The sequence below is a fragment of the Coccomyxa subellipsoidea genome (genome assembly GCF_000258705.1).
Source record: "Coccomyxa subellipsoidea C-169, whole genome shotgun sequence".
NCBI classification, from domain to species: Eukaryota; Viridiplantae; Chlorophyta; class Trebouxiophyceae; family Coccomyxaceae; genus Coccomyxa; species Coccomyxa subellipsoidea.
In genome coordinates, this window is record NW_005178035.1 from 1,949,017 (window position 1) to 1,964,347 (window position 15,331).

A 15,331-nucleotide genomic window follows, 5' to 3' on the forward strand; every position below is an offset into this window, starting at 1 on the left:
CTCGAGTGGTCATGTAATCCACTACTGGGTATGTTTCTGTTGGCATGCTTTGCCTCTTTGGGAGTGACGTACCTAAGAGCAGAGAGATGCAAAAATACAATTGTGAAAATTTGAAGATGAAGTGAAGCTTCTCAGCATATTGAAGCTACAATGTGACGCCGCCTGTCGCCGCACAGGTTTCGAAAGCTGCTTCCGTTCTTGTCAAGTGCATGCGACTTGATCTTCCTGAGACATTTCTGTGTTTGTTGAGTGTTGCTTTGCTCTAAGGTTTGACCAGGACTTGCGAGCAACCAATTGATACGGAATTTCAAAAGGAGTTCAACGAAGATGCCGCCTCTTAGCTCTGAGCAGCTGAAGCATCTCAGCACTGGTTTACTAGAAAATCCTTCTTCGAATATGAACAATATAGTGCCGCTGATGAAAGCTCTCGACCCCAGACAGCCCAAGGTTAGCTATCGGTCACATCCCTCTGCTTCCTAATTGTAAATTTAAGCAGCCGAATCACGATCAAGAGTGATTGGTGGTGATGCAGGAGTCCTCAATATCAGCAGTGAGGGGCATGAAAGTATTCTTTTCGGATGCTTGTGAGAAAGGGGATCTTGGAGCTTCTTCTGCTGTTGTCGATCAGGTCAGGATCAACTTGCGCAAACGCATTCGAAGAGCTTCCAATGTCCTCAAGAAGTAGTGTATCGGAAGGCTGCGTCGTCACCATTATTTGTTTTCCTGTTAGCCGTATCTAACTGTCTGTTTGGCTGTCTTTGACAGGCTGGGGAGTTGAAGGATCCCCACAACTCTTACCTTAAGTGGCTATCTCGCCAGTACACAGCATTCATCCCTAAACTTATCAAGCTTATTGAGGACGGAGCCCAGCCTGAAGTCCAGGTTTGCGCCTACACTGGGAATGAATTATCTGCTTATCTGGCGAGTTGGCACGAAGTGCGCCCAATTGCAGAGTCATGACACATGCTCAGATTCGTTGTGCCGTCCCAGGTCGCAGCTGTTGCGGCCTTGATGGAAGGCGTGAGGGGCTATGCAGACTCCGGAAAGTTCAATATAGCCCTCTATGGCAGAGTAGTTGAGGCGCTTCTGGGCACCAATGCCTCGGCAGATGCACTGAGCTACCTGATCACGGCTTTCCTACCCTACTCGGATGTCAGGTGGATCCATGCAACCAACAACAGCTGATCATGGATGGCACAGATCTCAAGACTTCACAACAGCTCAGTGGTGGCAGTGTGAGTTCTGAGATCCCTGTGACAATGCTTTGTAGGTTCTACACCCTCAGGTCAGTGGCAAAGCTTGCGGAGGACAGCGCGAGTGGGATGGCAACCACAATGGAAGACACTGAGGATGGAGAGACTGCCTTGGCACAGCGCTTGCTGTTGGGGAACATTGCAGGGCCTTCTCACAAGGTATATCTCTGTGCCTAAACACCGCTATTCGGAGTCCACTTGCTTTCACGGAAGCAATAATTTGGGATTTGCATGCAGTTGACTAAGCATTGGAAATTGCACTCCAGGTGGCTGCACTGGATTTGGCTCGCTCTGCATATGATGTGCTGGCCAACATCCATCCAGGGGCTGAGGTAGATGCACAGCACTCCTGGTCCGGAGCAGATGCAGCAGCTGCCAAGGGGCAGTCAGAGAATGCGCAGAAGCGGCGCAAGCGCAAACGGCTGGAGGTGATGCCACCTTGCACTTTCCAGGATCTTGATCTCTTTGTTGATCATGTGCAGCAGGAATGCAAGAATGCAGTGTGTGTGCGCCCATGGTGCATGGTTGCTTGCTGCTTGCACAAGTCAAAGATGAGGGAGATGGAAGAGTGGAATGTTTTGGAAGCAAGAGATGAAAACTGACCGTTGTCAAAGTTTTGTGGGCCTGTCAGGGCGAGGAGGGAACGGTGAATGGAGGCAATGGCGCCAAGCCTGTGAAGTGGGCCAGCCACGTTCTGCAGAGGCGTGCCTGGTCCAAGGCCTGGCTGGCGCTGCTGCGCCTCCCTCTGCCACAAGACATCCTGAAGAAGGCAAGAATTCTCTTTTTCCAGGATGCCATGTGTCTCGGTAGGGTCGTTGGCATCTGTCTCCAGAGAGCACCTGCAGTACTCTGCGAGCGAGATCTAGGCCTTTGGAAGCCATGCGGCTGACCCAGTGAGCAAAATGTTCCATTGAATGCCAATAAGCTTGTTTCTGTACATGCTGTCGGAGAATAGCCCCAAAAGGTCTGTCACTTCGGGACTGACATAAGCAGGATGCCTGGATGGGCCTGCGATCAGCAGATATCCAAGAAATGCTGAGTTCCAAAGTGCTGTGCAGGTGCTGGTGAAGATGCATGGCGACATCATGCCCCACCTGACCAACCCGCACCTTCTGACTGACTTCCTGAGCGCCACGCTGGACATTGGTGGCCTGCACGGCATCCTGGCGCTGCACGGCATCTTCACTCTGGTTACTAAGCATGGCCTGGAGTACCCCAATTTCTACCGCCGCCTGTACAACCTGCTCACGCCTGCGGCCCTCATGGTACGTTCACACCAATTTGACCACCACTGCTGCTGTGCCAAGGCTGTTTAGAGCTCCTGATAGAGGAAATTTGGATAGGGTGACAGCCCGCTAAGCATGTGACGGGGCACTTTTGCAGCCTGTAACTCCTACTGTGGAATGCCCATTTTGAGGATGTTCCAAAAAAAAACTGTTACATCAAATTGTCTGGAAAGCTTATTGTATCAGAGTGCTGCACATGCAGGATTCAGAAAACAGCCTCCCAGCGCAGGACAGCACCTTTTGCCATTTGGGACCTACTATGTGAGATAGTCTCAAGGGAACACCCGAGACAGTGACAGGGGGTGTGCTGCTACAGGCAAAGCAGCGTGTGCGGTTCTTCCAGCTCGCAGACGTGTTCCTGTCCTCGGGCATGGTGCCCGCCTACACTGCTGCCGCCTTCGCCAAGCGCTTTGCCAGGCTGGCGCTGATGTCATCGCCAGCAGGTTTGCCCCTCAAACCAGCTGCCCCAATTGCAAATCCATCACAGGTTTTGACGCATGCACCCCTGGAGATGCTATCTTTTACTACTGTGTTCATGGGTTTTCCCCTTGCACCTTTTAGAGGAGGCTCATCTGCAGCGGCTGAATTGCTCAATCAGGGATGTGCAGTGTCTGAATTGCTCAATCAGGAATAATGTGCATATCCGCAGGCGCCATGATCGCCATCGCGTTTGTGCACAACCTGCTCCGGAGGCATCCCTCCTGCAACGTTCTGCTGCACAAGCCTCAGTCGCCTGCTGCCGCGCCAGCCGCAACATCCGCTGCTCAGGCTGCCTCTGGCGCTGCAGCCAGTGTCAATGGGACAGCAGAAGCAATTTCACAGAACGGGCATGCTAATGGTGGATTTGAGTCAGCTCCAAACGGTCAGCCCGACGCAAGCGTGCAGCGCGTGAGCAGTGCACTTGAGCGGGAGTCAGGGCAGGACCCCTATGAATTTGGGGAGGAGGACCCAGCAGAGAGCAGAGCGATAGAGAGCTCTCTGTGGGAACTGGACAGCCTGCGCAACCACTACTGCCCCCAGGTGCGAATGTGCACATGGGATCTGCTGCTGTTGACGCGCGTGCATATCCTCAATTAGTCAGCAAAGCAAGCCAATGGACCTGCATGTTGTCTTTACTGAGCGCTGGACACCAAGCGTGGCAGTTTTGTTTACTTTATCCAGGGCATCTCCTATCGCGCTTTTTCTGTTCCGTATTTGGCAGCCAGACCTATGCTTTGCAAAAGGCTGCTCCATTTGTTTGAATTGCCATGTTGCTGCTCCAGGTAGCTGCTTTTGCAGCAGTGCTGGACAAGGATTTGACTGACAGAAGGAAGACCGCTGAGGTGGACCTGGGGCCGCTGCTGACAGGATCTTACTCATCCCTTGTCAACACTGAGCTGGCTCGCCGGCTGAAGCAGGTTCCTGTCGCTTTCTACCCCGCCAAGCTGACTGGCCTCATTGACGTGGCGAAGTGTGGGGCTGATTTCGTTGGTTGGGCTCTCTAAAGCTTGGTCATCGACTGTGTCATGGGTACATCACTGTTATAGAATGGGTCCAAGTCTAGGCCAAGTCTGCCACAACGGTTGTCAACATGGTTAGGGGGCAACTCTTTAGATCTGCATGTAAAGCAGACTGCAAGTCACATGTACTTGTGTGGGCAAAACATGCACCCTTTCAGCGCGTATACGTATCACTGTTCTTCTGGCAGAGAATTTGGGAAGTATGGAACCAGTGCGACCTTGGGGGTATGCATGTTGGGGGCTGCATGGTACAGGATATTGGGCGTTACATGGGCATGCATGATTCACGTGGGCTAGTACTCATGAGTACTTGATCAAGGCAGTATGAGCGCCAGGTCATGACCTGGCCCTTACCGTTAGGTGATCACCTAACGGTAAGGAGAGGCCTCTCCCCAGGGGGTTGCCTTGCGCAATACTACTGATTGAGAGCCTAAATACATCATTGGTTCTTGGGAAGGTTTTGGGAAGGCGAGAACAACGTTTCTACTTGTCATTTACCACACAAGCACCTCTGACTCGGATCTGGTGAGAATGAACAGCCCCACCCTCATCTCCCCGTGCACCCCATGGAGCAAGGGAGATGTATGCATGAGGACCATTACAAAAATTGGTTCAGAGCGCGAAACTGGATCGATCAAAGTGACAAAGTTGCTCCCTGCTCGATCTGTCACCCAGCAAGCTCTGCGAATTTAAAAGTAGCTGTCGCCAGTGGATACTCCTTTCAATCGTGGGGCTGGACGGTTCTCCTGGGCGTCAAAGGCACACCTCAGCATCAGCAAACATCCCGCGCAGGTTGTCCAGCGTGCAGTGGGAGAATATCGCGTAAGCAACTCGTGGATCTCAAATCCCTGTATGTGCCGCTTTCTGCTTCTTATCAGCTCTGAACGGTGAAGAACAACCTCGAGGCGGCCTCCTTATCTTCGAAAGTGGCCGGCTAGCCGGCCGAGCACAAGCATCGACCTCTGCAAGAGCTGTTGCCAGCAGTTGCTCCGTACCCTGATTGTCCTGCGGATGACAACAGCTGCAGTCTTAAGCATATAGGTTCTTTTGAAAGGACCTTGGGCTCTCTGCATGTTCCCAACAAGTGGGCTCCTGTGGTCCTTGCTAAACCGTACAACAAGATGTTGATGACGGACCCTGACCTTTAAAAACGCGGGTACTACCCAAGACGTGCCATCCGACTCTCTCAAATGCCTTCTATACAGCGAAATGTTCTGCAGAATTGGATTGCTGCAGGATGAAGGGGCTCCATCCAAAGATTTGGATGTTACATTGGCTTCACATGGGTGCTGTGGATCCACTTAACAACATCATAACTGGAACGCCAGCCCACATGAAGGCCTAATGTCTGGATATTTGTGACAGGTGGTGCCTTGGTGTAGCAATCAAGGAGAAAAGCTGCTGAGGAGCGGCATGAGGAGGCTCAGCAACTTCAGTCTGCTGCTTGCAGTTGCCGTAATCACCTTGCAAGGTGATCCCATCATCCACCCTGGCCCCAACCTTGACTGCGCTGCAACACTTGTGAGACATGCGTCATTGATGCGCACCTCATTTTGACGCATGTTAACGGCTGTAAAGAGGTCCTCTGTCTGTGATTGACAGTGGCGGTGACCTGCGGTAGCTCTGTGGCAAAGGTCTTGACTGCACAATGACATAGAACGCAACAATGCAGGATGTCACAGGGTGGAGGGAAGCTTTCAGATGGACATCCCCGGTACAGTCTCAGATCAGGCAGCTGCTCCCAGTGCGGCCGCTGGAGCAGACCTGGCAGCAGCCCCCGGTCTGGTTGCAGGGCACCTGCTCGCAGACAACGGTGAGCAGCTGCCCGGATACCCTGCAGACCCACAGGCAGCTGCAGCTCCCGGTCAGGTGGCGGCAGCTCCGGCTGGTGCGCAGGGAGATGCAAAAGCAGATCTGCTGTTTGTCCAGCAGGCCACAATGGCGCAGCTGGTGTTCGATGACCCCGACACTGCCACCGATCATGCCCGCCTTCTGCTGCACGGAGTGTCGCCTTCAACAACATGGTGGGATTCTGCTGCCCTCTCTTGGGGGACGTGAACCTCACATCATGCCTGAAGAAAGCTGACCTTGACAAGCGAGGATGTAGGTTCCTCTGAAATGGGCTAGGATTCAAACCTGCACATCATATCAGTACCAGTATCAATTGGACCAATTGAGGGGAATGTCGGGAGATGTGCATGCGAGCCATTCAGAGGCATCATGACTCCTGGTATAACGCACACGAGTGCATCCTATACCCTGATTATGAGATCCGGGATCGCTCTGCAGGTTTACAGACAAGCCCATCCGGCGCGCGGGTGCATTTGAGACGGCCTACTTTGCATCCAGCGACACTTTTGATGAGAATGGCATCTGGCTGGGGGCGCCCAACGCTGCCCTCACGGGCACCCACGATGGGCAGCCCTATGTTGTCATTGTCACCCTCTACAACCCAACCTATGACAACCAGACACACATACTCCAGTACCACGTGCGTACACCGCCCCTTAAATTTCTGCTGCACTGGTTTCAGTTGATGCTACCTTGGCACCCGCTGTTCGTTGGAAGGCAAGGGCTCAGTGGGTCCGCAATGACCTGTAGTATTTTCAAACTCTTAAGTAAGGACTGCCACATATATAATAGTTTGCCGCCAATCCATGTGGATGCCTTGACTTACACAGTCATGTGTGCAGGCAAGCTTGATGATTAATGAGACGGAGAAGAACATGCGCTTGGCTGGAGGCGCAGTGTCTTTCCAGGCAAATCATGCCGTTGATGAGCTTGGCGCGCTGCGCTATGTCTCCTCAGGTCAGTCTGCCCATCTGCACATGCTCACACACAAGAAGTTCAACATGCAGAATCACCTGTTCTGATATTCACATGTTGATGCGCTAAAGTGCACATTGCCAGATTGGACATGGCTGCTCTGATGAGATATGGAGGTAAAGAAACCTGAGCAACAGGTTGGACACGGATCAGCTGTGCTGAGGTTGAGAGTGATTTTGAAGTCGAGTGTGCCTGTGCTGCAGGGCAGGATGCATTCACGCTGCACAATGCGGCCCTGTTTATTGACGACTACCTGGGTGCCTACCCCAACGGCATCTGCCTGTCCTCCTTCGTGAGCTGCCCGTCCTACTATGGCTTCTACCGACGAGGCTGGTGCGCAGTTTATGCGCTCCCAGCTTGCCTCCCATAACCCACCAATAATTTGTCGAGGTCTTTCAAGCACTGGTTTCGGCAACTTGATTGGTCTCTTGGTGCTGAGTAGCTTCCTTTTGTGGGTTTGTGTGTAATATTGTACCCTTAATTTTCCCTATTTGAGGGCAAGCCTACACTTATATAATTCTGTGCATGCTGTCAGTATCACCTGGTAGGGTTTGTTGGATGGTGCACGCAACAGCGGCCTGTTGATGTCATTGCAGGTGGGGCGGCGGTTACGGGCCGGGGTTCAGCAACTACATCGGCATCCGGCGGCTGTGCCCCAAGTGCTGGGAGAAGCGGCGCGCAGACGACAGCGACGATGAAGTGCCGCCGCCACCTCAGCAGACACCTTCCCCCTCCCCTCCGCCCTCCAAGGTGCCCCTGTCGCCGTCTTTGCTGCCCATAAATCTACTTCAAACATCTGCCTTGATAACCTGCACTCATCCCCACAAGAAGTATAGCCGGGAGGGCCAACATAATCTTCACAGATCAGAGATGTCTTCTGTGAATGGCATTCAGCAAGGACATCTTCCGTGTACTCACCTCTCTCGGTTTCCAGTCTTTTCTGGATGCAGGGAGCAAGTCCCTTTCCTGGCTTGGCCTGGCCTGATTTTCCTTCCATGCCAGCTATCGTGAGAGGGCTATTGTACAGAGCCGTTAGCAGGCTTCCCATGGCTTTTCGCAGGACTGGGACAAGCAGAACGACTGGAAGAAGGACAATAACAAGTGGAGCCCCTCGCCCAAGCAGGAGTGGAAATCGGATCAGAGCTGGAGCCCCAGCCCCAACTGGAGCCCCAGCCCCAGTTGGAGCCCTTCGCCCAAGCAGGATTGGAGTCCCAGCCCAGCCTGGAGTCCGTCACCAAAACAGGACTGGAGCCCTTCACCGCAGCAGCAGTGGAGCCCCAGCCCAAGTGCGCGCCCGTAGCACCTGTTATGCACCAAACAAAATGCAGGCTGCAGATATGCACATCTGATCTGGAAAAGTGATGCCTCAGAATCAAGCCTAAGTGTTGTCCTGAACAGTGGCTCGACGGCAATGGGTGTTGCGTGCTCACTGGGTGGCCTGTCCTTGCGCTGCACAGGCCCAGACCACAGCCCATCGCCGCAGCAGCAGTGGAGTCCCTCGCCTTCCCCAGCCCAGAGCCAGTCCAGCCCCAGCCCGCCTCCGAGGTGATAACATCCTGTAGTACTTGGCTATTGGCTTTCTGTAGTTCAGGACACTTGAATATATATATATATATATATATATATATATATGTATGCGATTTTGAGGCAACATTAAACAGCAGTGACTCTTGTAGAGGTTGCAAAGGTCTAGACATGATATGGGAACCATGTCGTGTGTTTGCAATTTGTAGCTTTTATTGAGAGATGAATGGGCCAGAGATTCCTCTGAAGCGCTGACATGTGTGTGCAATTGCTGCTGCTGCAGCACGGGGGGCGCCTATCACTGCACGGGATGCTCACAGGGCGACGGCAAGTTCTTCTGTCAGAAGTGCGAATACTGGTAGGCGCGGGTTGAGGCATGTGCCAAGTGATTCATGCCTCTCAATTTTGCTGGGATTTGATCTGAAGAATACTCAAGCTTGTATCAAGATGTCTCGTTGAACGCATTAAGAAGACACCGCTGATGTTGCAGAGAGCTTGTAGATATGACGCAACGCCAGTCAAAGGCATTGACATATAATTTGCAGGTGTGAGGGCCTGTGTATTGATCCATACTTTGCTCTGACATTGCTGACTGCCTGTGACCATCATTCAAGATACTAAGAACCGCAGATCGTGTCCTTCTTATCTGGCAGCTGTGTTGCAAGTGAAAGTCAAAGTGGCATTTGGCCTGTACTTGCATGCACCATATGCATCCTACCCGGTATTGCAGCTGGCGCAATTTGACCCCTGATGGCCCCAAGCAGCAATGAAGATTGCAACTTCCAGATTGCCTTGGGAGAATGGCACTGCTGGACGATCTTGGTGCCGTCATAATAAGGGAAAATATAATGACCAGTGATCACTGGCAGTGGAGTCAAAAAATGGTGCATGTAAACAATATTGCAAATGGTTGATCAGCCCGGCACATGACTTTTACTATTTCAGGTCGGCAAACCCAAAGCCAAAGGCCATAGGGCATACATGCAGTGCGTCTGCAGCCACTTCTGCAGGGCCTACAACATTCTGCAGCGTAGCTGGTGTTCTTGTGCTTCTCATCGCATCTCAAAGACCCAATTGGGATTGCGAGTTTAAACCCTCATGTTTCTGCACGGTGTCATGATGCATGCTTTCGCGGTATGCATAGATTCGAATCTGAGTTCAGGCCCTGCTGTAAAGTTGTATTTTGCCTCAGGGGTCGAGTACCTGAAAGTTCAAGAGAATTGCTAATGGGCGGCCTGTTCAGTGTGCTGGCAGCAAGGTGCCTCAGCAGATGGCATGCATGCAGAATCGGGGTTTTTGCTTATGAAACCCTTGGCCCTACAAGGGTGAGGGATGTGTCAGGCGGCCATCCAGTGACATCGAAGCTTCATCTGAACAGATCTCGAGGTGGGAATATATTTTGGCTTGGTGGAGGAGATCTCGCTGAAATACATCGCAAGGTCTTTTGCAGTATTGTAGCACGATTATCGAGTCCTTTGAGGTATTTGAAGAAGAGTTAGGCAGGTGAAAAGGAGAGCCACTAGGTCCATCGAGGAAGGACGAACTACAAGACAGGGAATATCGGGCCAAAAATACTGTTGTGACCTCTGCGGCTTTTCTAAGCAAGATCCGCAGAGGTCCGTGTCAGGACCAGCAGACCAAGCCATAGGAGGATCATGGCGAAAAGTAAGTACTGTGCACACTAATTTGAGAACTTGGCATCATGTAATTTCACGGCCAATTAATTCTATTTTATCAGAAGATGCGTGACGCTCATGCTTGGCTTCCCATGTTGTTAGCACCACGAGAACCTGACCGATGTTGCTGACATGGACAGCTCTATTTGCCCTTCAAATTTTGCTCTCAAGGTAGCCAGGGTCACGCATGTGCGCAGGATGTGACATTCAGCTTGAAATATGCGCTGACTTTGCAGAAAAGGGGGGGCGGCGCAGAGACAGGGATGACTCCAGCGATGAGAGAATAGATTCTGCCTCTTGCGCAAGCACATCCACGCTGGCAAGCCTGCGAGATCTGGAAAGCAATGTACTGCAGCTGACTGAGGAGGAGGATCCTTTCTACCGCTGCATAGATGCCCTGTATGAGAAAAGGTGCGCGCCAAGGCGGCTTGCTTGCAATCACTAGCTTTTCATCGATCATTCTTGCTGCTTTCCGGCATATAACTTGAATGCAGCGCGTGAGTTCTGTGTTCATGTCCAGAGCATCGACAAGGGAGAGGGGATTGGAAGCACTCATCGCTCTGCTGACTGCACAGTACAATCATGAGAGCGCTATTGATAGGTGCGAGGCCTCTCACCACTATCAGGGGTTAGGTGGAACACATGCATACTGCCAGATAGAAAAGTGATTTGAGGGACATATGATGAGACGTTACAGGTACTGCCAAGGTGGCTGTGGTTGGCATTCATTGTGGTGTGGTCCTCCACCTTGCTGCTCCTGCTTGTGGGGTGTTGAAGGGCTGCGCTTCATGCAAAGCACCACGTGACACTGTGCGGAAACGTTGCACTAAACTGCTGATGTCCTGCTTTAAGATACCACTTTGACTCCTGGATAAGCCATTTGTCGACTTTTGTATCAGGCGCTTGTAATTTTCAGACTCTCAGACTTACTATTAAAACGGTGTGCCTCTAAAATTTTCTAGCCCTCGTTAAGGACATACTTAAGCAGCAGACCTGACTGCTCTAGACGTTCACTGTGGGTTTGCACAGGGTAGTGCCTGGTGTGCAACTTGATCGCAATTTCCAGAGTACATGACAGGCTGCAATTGTGTGGTGCGCAGGCAAGGGACATTGAGCAGCCTGGCCATCAGGAGTGTGCGCTATGGCGGTCCAGTGGAGGCAGCACTGGCGGCAAGGGTTTTGGGCCTGCTGTCTCTGACACTGGGAGCTGGCGACGACAGTGAAAGGTGACGAGCGCAAATCAAGCTCTTTGTGGTTTTCCTGCCATGCTGGGGCCAGCTATATTATCTCAAGACAATGCAGCGCTATGACTTCACTGACCCTGATGGAGCAAATTGCTGCGCATGGTATCACAAAAGTATCTCGCCGAAAAAACCCCACTTCATAAGAGGGTATCTTTGTGCGTGTTCAGGCTGCTGGAGGAGGCACAACCTGTGTTGGAGAAGGCATCCACGGGGGGCAAGGGGGTTGCCTTGCGTGCCATGGCTGCAGAGGCGCTGGCCATGATGGCCTTTGTGGGCGTGGAAGACCCATCTGTCCTGGACGCAGTCATGGTGCACCTGGCTGGGCTTTGGAAGGGTGCGTAGGAATGCATGAATGAATACAGCTTCAGCAAGGCTTTCGAATGGGTTTGTCTGAAGAGGAATTGGCAAGAGAGCATTCCTGACTTGGTCCCATGGTGATGCCACGTCCGTGGCATGCATATCCATGTGCAGGCTTGACCCACTGAGTACCTTATCTGAATGAGTCTGACGCCAGAGACATTGCATCCTGGTGAGTGACAAAACTTGACGTGACATTGCATGTCTGACAGGGGCGGCGACAGGGGCGGCGACAGCCATAAGGGCGTGGGCGCTGCTGCTGAGCACGCTGCCGGCGTACCGTCTGACAGCGCCCTTTGTGGAGACCGCTCTGGCAGCTCTGGCCGAAAGGCTGTACAGCGAGGCGACTGAAGTCCGCGCGGCTGCCGGCGAGGCCATTGCCCTGCTCTACGACGCCGCAGGGCTGGGGGAGTTGGAGGGCGACTCGGGTGAGTTGCTGCTGACCCTCACTTGTTATATGATGCCTGGCTCGTGGTTCTTGCAACTGCTATCGATTTCAAGTGTAGGGCATGTTTGGATCAACTTTGTGCATGTGCAGGTGACGACTCGGGTGCAGAAACGCCATTGGCATCGGGCGCAAAGCGGTCACCAGGCATGGAAGAGGTGGTGGCGCGCATGAAGGACCTGGCGACAAACCGTGGTGACACGCTGCGCCGCTCGAAAAAGAGTCGCGCCTCTCTGCGGTCCACCTTCAGGGAGCTCTGCTCCTCTGTTGAGGTCAGTGCTGAGCGCCTTTATCAGCATCATGTTCTATCTACTGTATTTCTTAGGCTACAAACATCACACTTCAGGCTAGTTCATGACAGCCTGAAGTTCATGACAGCCAGAAGTTCATGACAGTTATGGTATTGTGATCAATAGAGTGCTTTCTCACAGACCTTCAACTTCCAATCAAACAATATTACTACTACATCTGCTGAGGTTCCTTCCGGGAAAGAGTCAAGTGCTATCACTGAAGGGTGCCTGGCATTGATGCAGAGTGGCACGGTGGCAGAGAGCCGGATAAAACTGCGGTGCGGGGACGTTCTCGTGGTGGACAGTGCCCGCGGTGCTATGCAGCTGGCCGCCCTGCGCAGGTTCTTGGCTGAGGGCTTCCAAGTACACCTACAGCACAACACCCTGCTACACCAGGTATTTGTTTTGCTGTACAGCAAGTCCTAAACGATGCATTCATTTTCTTAATATTACTGCTCTGCAGAAATGCTGTGTCTGATGCGGCACAGTGCAAGGGTGTACATAATCACTTTATGGGTGATTGCCAAACAGTCATCTGACACCCTGAGAACGGTTTGTGTCTGGGGATGTGCAGGTGTTTGACTTTGAACCACTGGTGGAGCAGGAGCGCTTGACGGCTGTGGAGCGCCGCCTGTTCAGGTCACCTGGCTCGGCTGCATCAAAGTGGCGCACGCAAGATAGGAACAGCGCACGCGCTGCCACTGCTGCCTACAAGGGAGCCATGATGGCGGGCAGTGAGGAATGAGCTTCATTTAGTCCTGTGTGTATATAGTGGCGGCAGGCAGCAATCAGCAGTTGGCATCTCGATAGCGCGTTTTCTCATGTGTGGATAGTTGCAGGGTTAGTGCATTTGTGCACAAGGGAACATTGTACATTAAGGAGATTGGAATGGGTGCAAATGCACACTAGTATCTCAGGTGTTTGTGTGCTGGCAATGCTGCCCTCAGATTCTTTGCCAGTCTAGTACACGTAAGGGATGTCAAAAGGCTTCTAGTGTTTTTTCTTGTCAGGTTTTGTAGATATATAGGGACACAGCACTGCAACTTGTTGAACACAGGATTTAACCGACTTAAAAATGGATCTTGGTCACTGGTATCCAAACATCAAGGTACCAACGCTTGAGAACAAACCATGCTTGCCAAGTGATCGTCACCAAAGAACATGAAACTCTATTGCGACTTACTCTCTGTCTCACATTCTTATTGATATCAGACTCACCGCAAAGCCTACACCGAGAACATGACAAGCAATTCTTGCCTTTCACAAGTCATCGGCGATCATCAGTACTGAAACTCTACATCTAGTAACTCCTTTTATTATTCACTAGGAGGACTCTGGCATCAGAAAACGTGGTTTTTTCTATGAAGATACCATGATCTGAAAATAAGACGTAATTTCGTGGTCAGATCACATGCCAATCATAGCATCCAGTACTTCCAAGTGGGTTAACTATGGTGAGATTGAAGGCCATGGCTTTGTAACTACGGTGTCATCGTGTTTACAGAATGCTCTAAAAAATGCTAAGATTGTGCAGTAGGTTAATTGCAGCCATTTAATTGACACAAGCCATGGTGTCCCATAATGATGTCCAATTCTGACCACACAAGCAAGGATTTCTCATGCACACTGTCTCAGGGGCTTTTTCTGGTGCATGCATAATAATTATTTTTAACCACAGTCTCTCCAACCCATGTCCAATGACCAAGCTAGTCTCTGCTTGGCCCGAGGCTTGCGCCAATGTCCATCTCTGCAGTCTCTGCCGTGCAACTCTACCCCGAACCCTCACGCCTTTTGTCCAGCTTTGATTTCACTGCTGTGGCTTTTCTGATGCGTGCAAGAAATTGGTGCGCCTTGTCTGAGGTCAGCCCCTTTACCATGTGTAAGTTGCCAAAGCATGCAATGAGACCACAGTACAAAGGCCGGTAGAGCAAATTCATGTTCTGAACCTGCCACTCCCATGTGTTCATTCGGAGCGTTTCAAACTAATTATTTTTTAGGGAGGTTGGGGTTTGCCATGTTTCAAAGGGCACCATGCCAAGGCAAACAAGGTGTGCAATGTCATGCACCCTCTAGCTAAGTTGTATGTATGCCCCTTGAGGGGATGTGAGGTGGTGGCAACAAGGGCTTGGGTCCCAATGGCTCATATCCCCATGTTTCACTTTCCCATGTTGGCAATTTTGTTGGCAACACTTGGCAACACTTGGCAACTCTTGGCAACACTCAGCCTAGGCATGCTGCAGCAAGTCGCTCTCATGACAAAGGCTCAAGGGACCCACAGGAGGGCATTCTGGAGCTTCCAGGGCCTTGACACACCCTGTGCACAACTTGCTCCCTCCTACCAATTGTTCCCACTGCACATGGCACACCATGGGTCAGCACAAGGCCCATGCTAGACATTGCTAGACATTGCAAGCCACTGCAACCCTTATTTAAATTCACACCCATCTCCAAAAATTCTGGGACACCCATGGCAACCCATAACATGGCCTTCTGCATGGGACTGTGATATATTTAGGGTTTAGGGTTTAGGGTTTAGGGCCCAGTGTAGGGTTTAGGTTTAGGGTTTAGGTTTAGGGTTTAGGGTTTAGGGTTTAGGGTTCAGGGTTCAGGGTTTAGGGTTTAGGGTTTAGGGTTTAGGGTTCAGGGTTTAGGGTTTTAGGGTTTAGGGTTTAGGGTTTAGGGTTTTAGGGTTTAGGGTTTAGGGTTTAGGGTTTAGGGTTTAGTGTTTAGGGTTTAGGGTTTAGGGTTTAGGGTTTAGGGTTTAGGGTTTAGGGTTTAGGGTTTAGGGTTTAGGGTTTAGGGTTTAGGGTTTAGGGTTTAGGGTTTAGGGTTTAGGGTTTAGGGTTTAGGGTTTAGGGTTTAGGGTTTAGGGTTTAGGGTTTAGGGTTTAGGGTTTAGGGTTTAGGGTTTAGGGTTTAGGGTTTAGGGTTT

At 51.5% G+C, this 15,331-nt stretch overlaps 2 protein-coding genes across 2 annotated transcripts; both read left to right on the forward strand.

Annotated features, from left to right (window-relative positions):
• Positions 1 to 1,011: 1,011 nt before the first annotated feature.
• On the forward strand, positions 1,012 to 9,292 carry COCSUDRAFT_66266 (CBF-domain-containing protein; the record flags this gene model as incomplete). Its single annotated transcript, XM_005647810.1, has 16 exons — positions 1,012 to 1,157; positions 1,271 to 1,412; positions 1,520 to 1,681; positions 1,885 to 2,067; positions 2,312 to 2,518; positions 2,856 to 2,982; positions 3,189 to 3,559; positions 3,802 to 3,989; positions 5,721 to 6,062; positions 6,328 to 6,529; positions 6,732 to 6,846; positions 7,068 to 7,197; positions 7,461 to 7,614; positions 7,925 to 8,160; positions 8,322 to 8,409; positions 8,672 to 9,292. 16 exons carry the CDS (start codon positions 1,012 to 1,014, stop codon positions 8,759 to 8,761), a joined length of 2,883 nt encoding a protein of 960 aa, XP_005647867.1. The 3' UTR covers positions 8,762 to 9,292.
• A 751-nt stretch (positions 9,293 to 10,043) lies between these two features.
• Positions 10,044 to 13,145, forward strand: COCSUDRAFT_63675 (hypothetical protein; the record flags this gene model as incomplete). The annotated part of the gene is made up of 8 exons (XM_005647811.1): positions 10,044 to 10,053; positions 10,301 to 10,475; positions 11,165 to 11,290; positions 11,476 to 11,642; positions 11,878 to 12,093; positions 12,204 to 12,382; positions 12,644 to 12,763; positions 12,975 to 13,145. The coding sequence occupies 8 exons, from the start codon at positions 10,044 to 10,046 to the stop codon at positions 13,143 to 13,145; spliced, it is 1,164 nt and encodes a 387-aa protein (XP_005647868.1).
• Between the last annotated feature and the right edge of the window lie 2,186 nt (positions 13,146 to 15,331).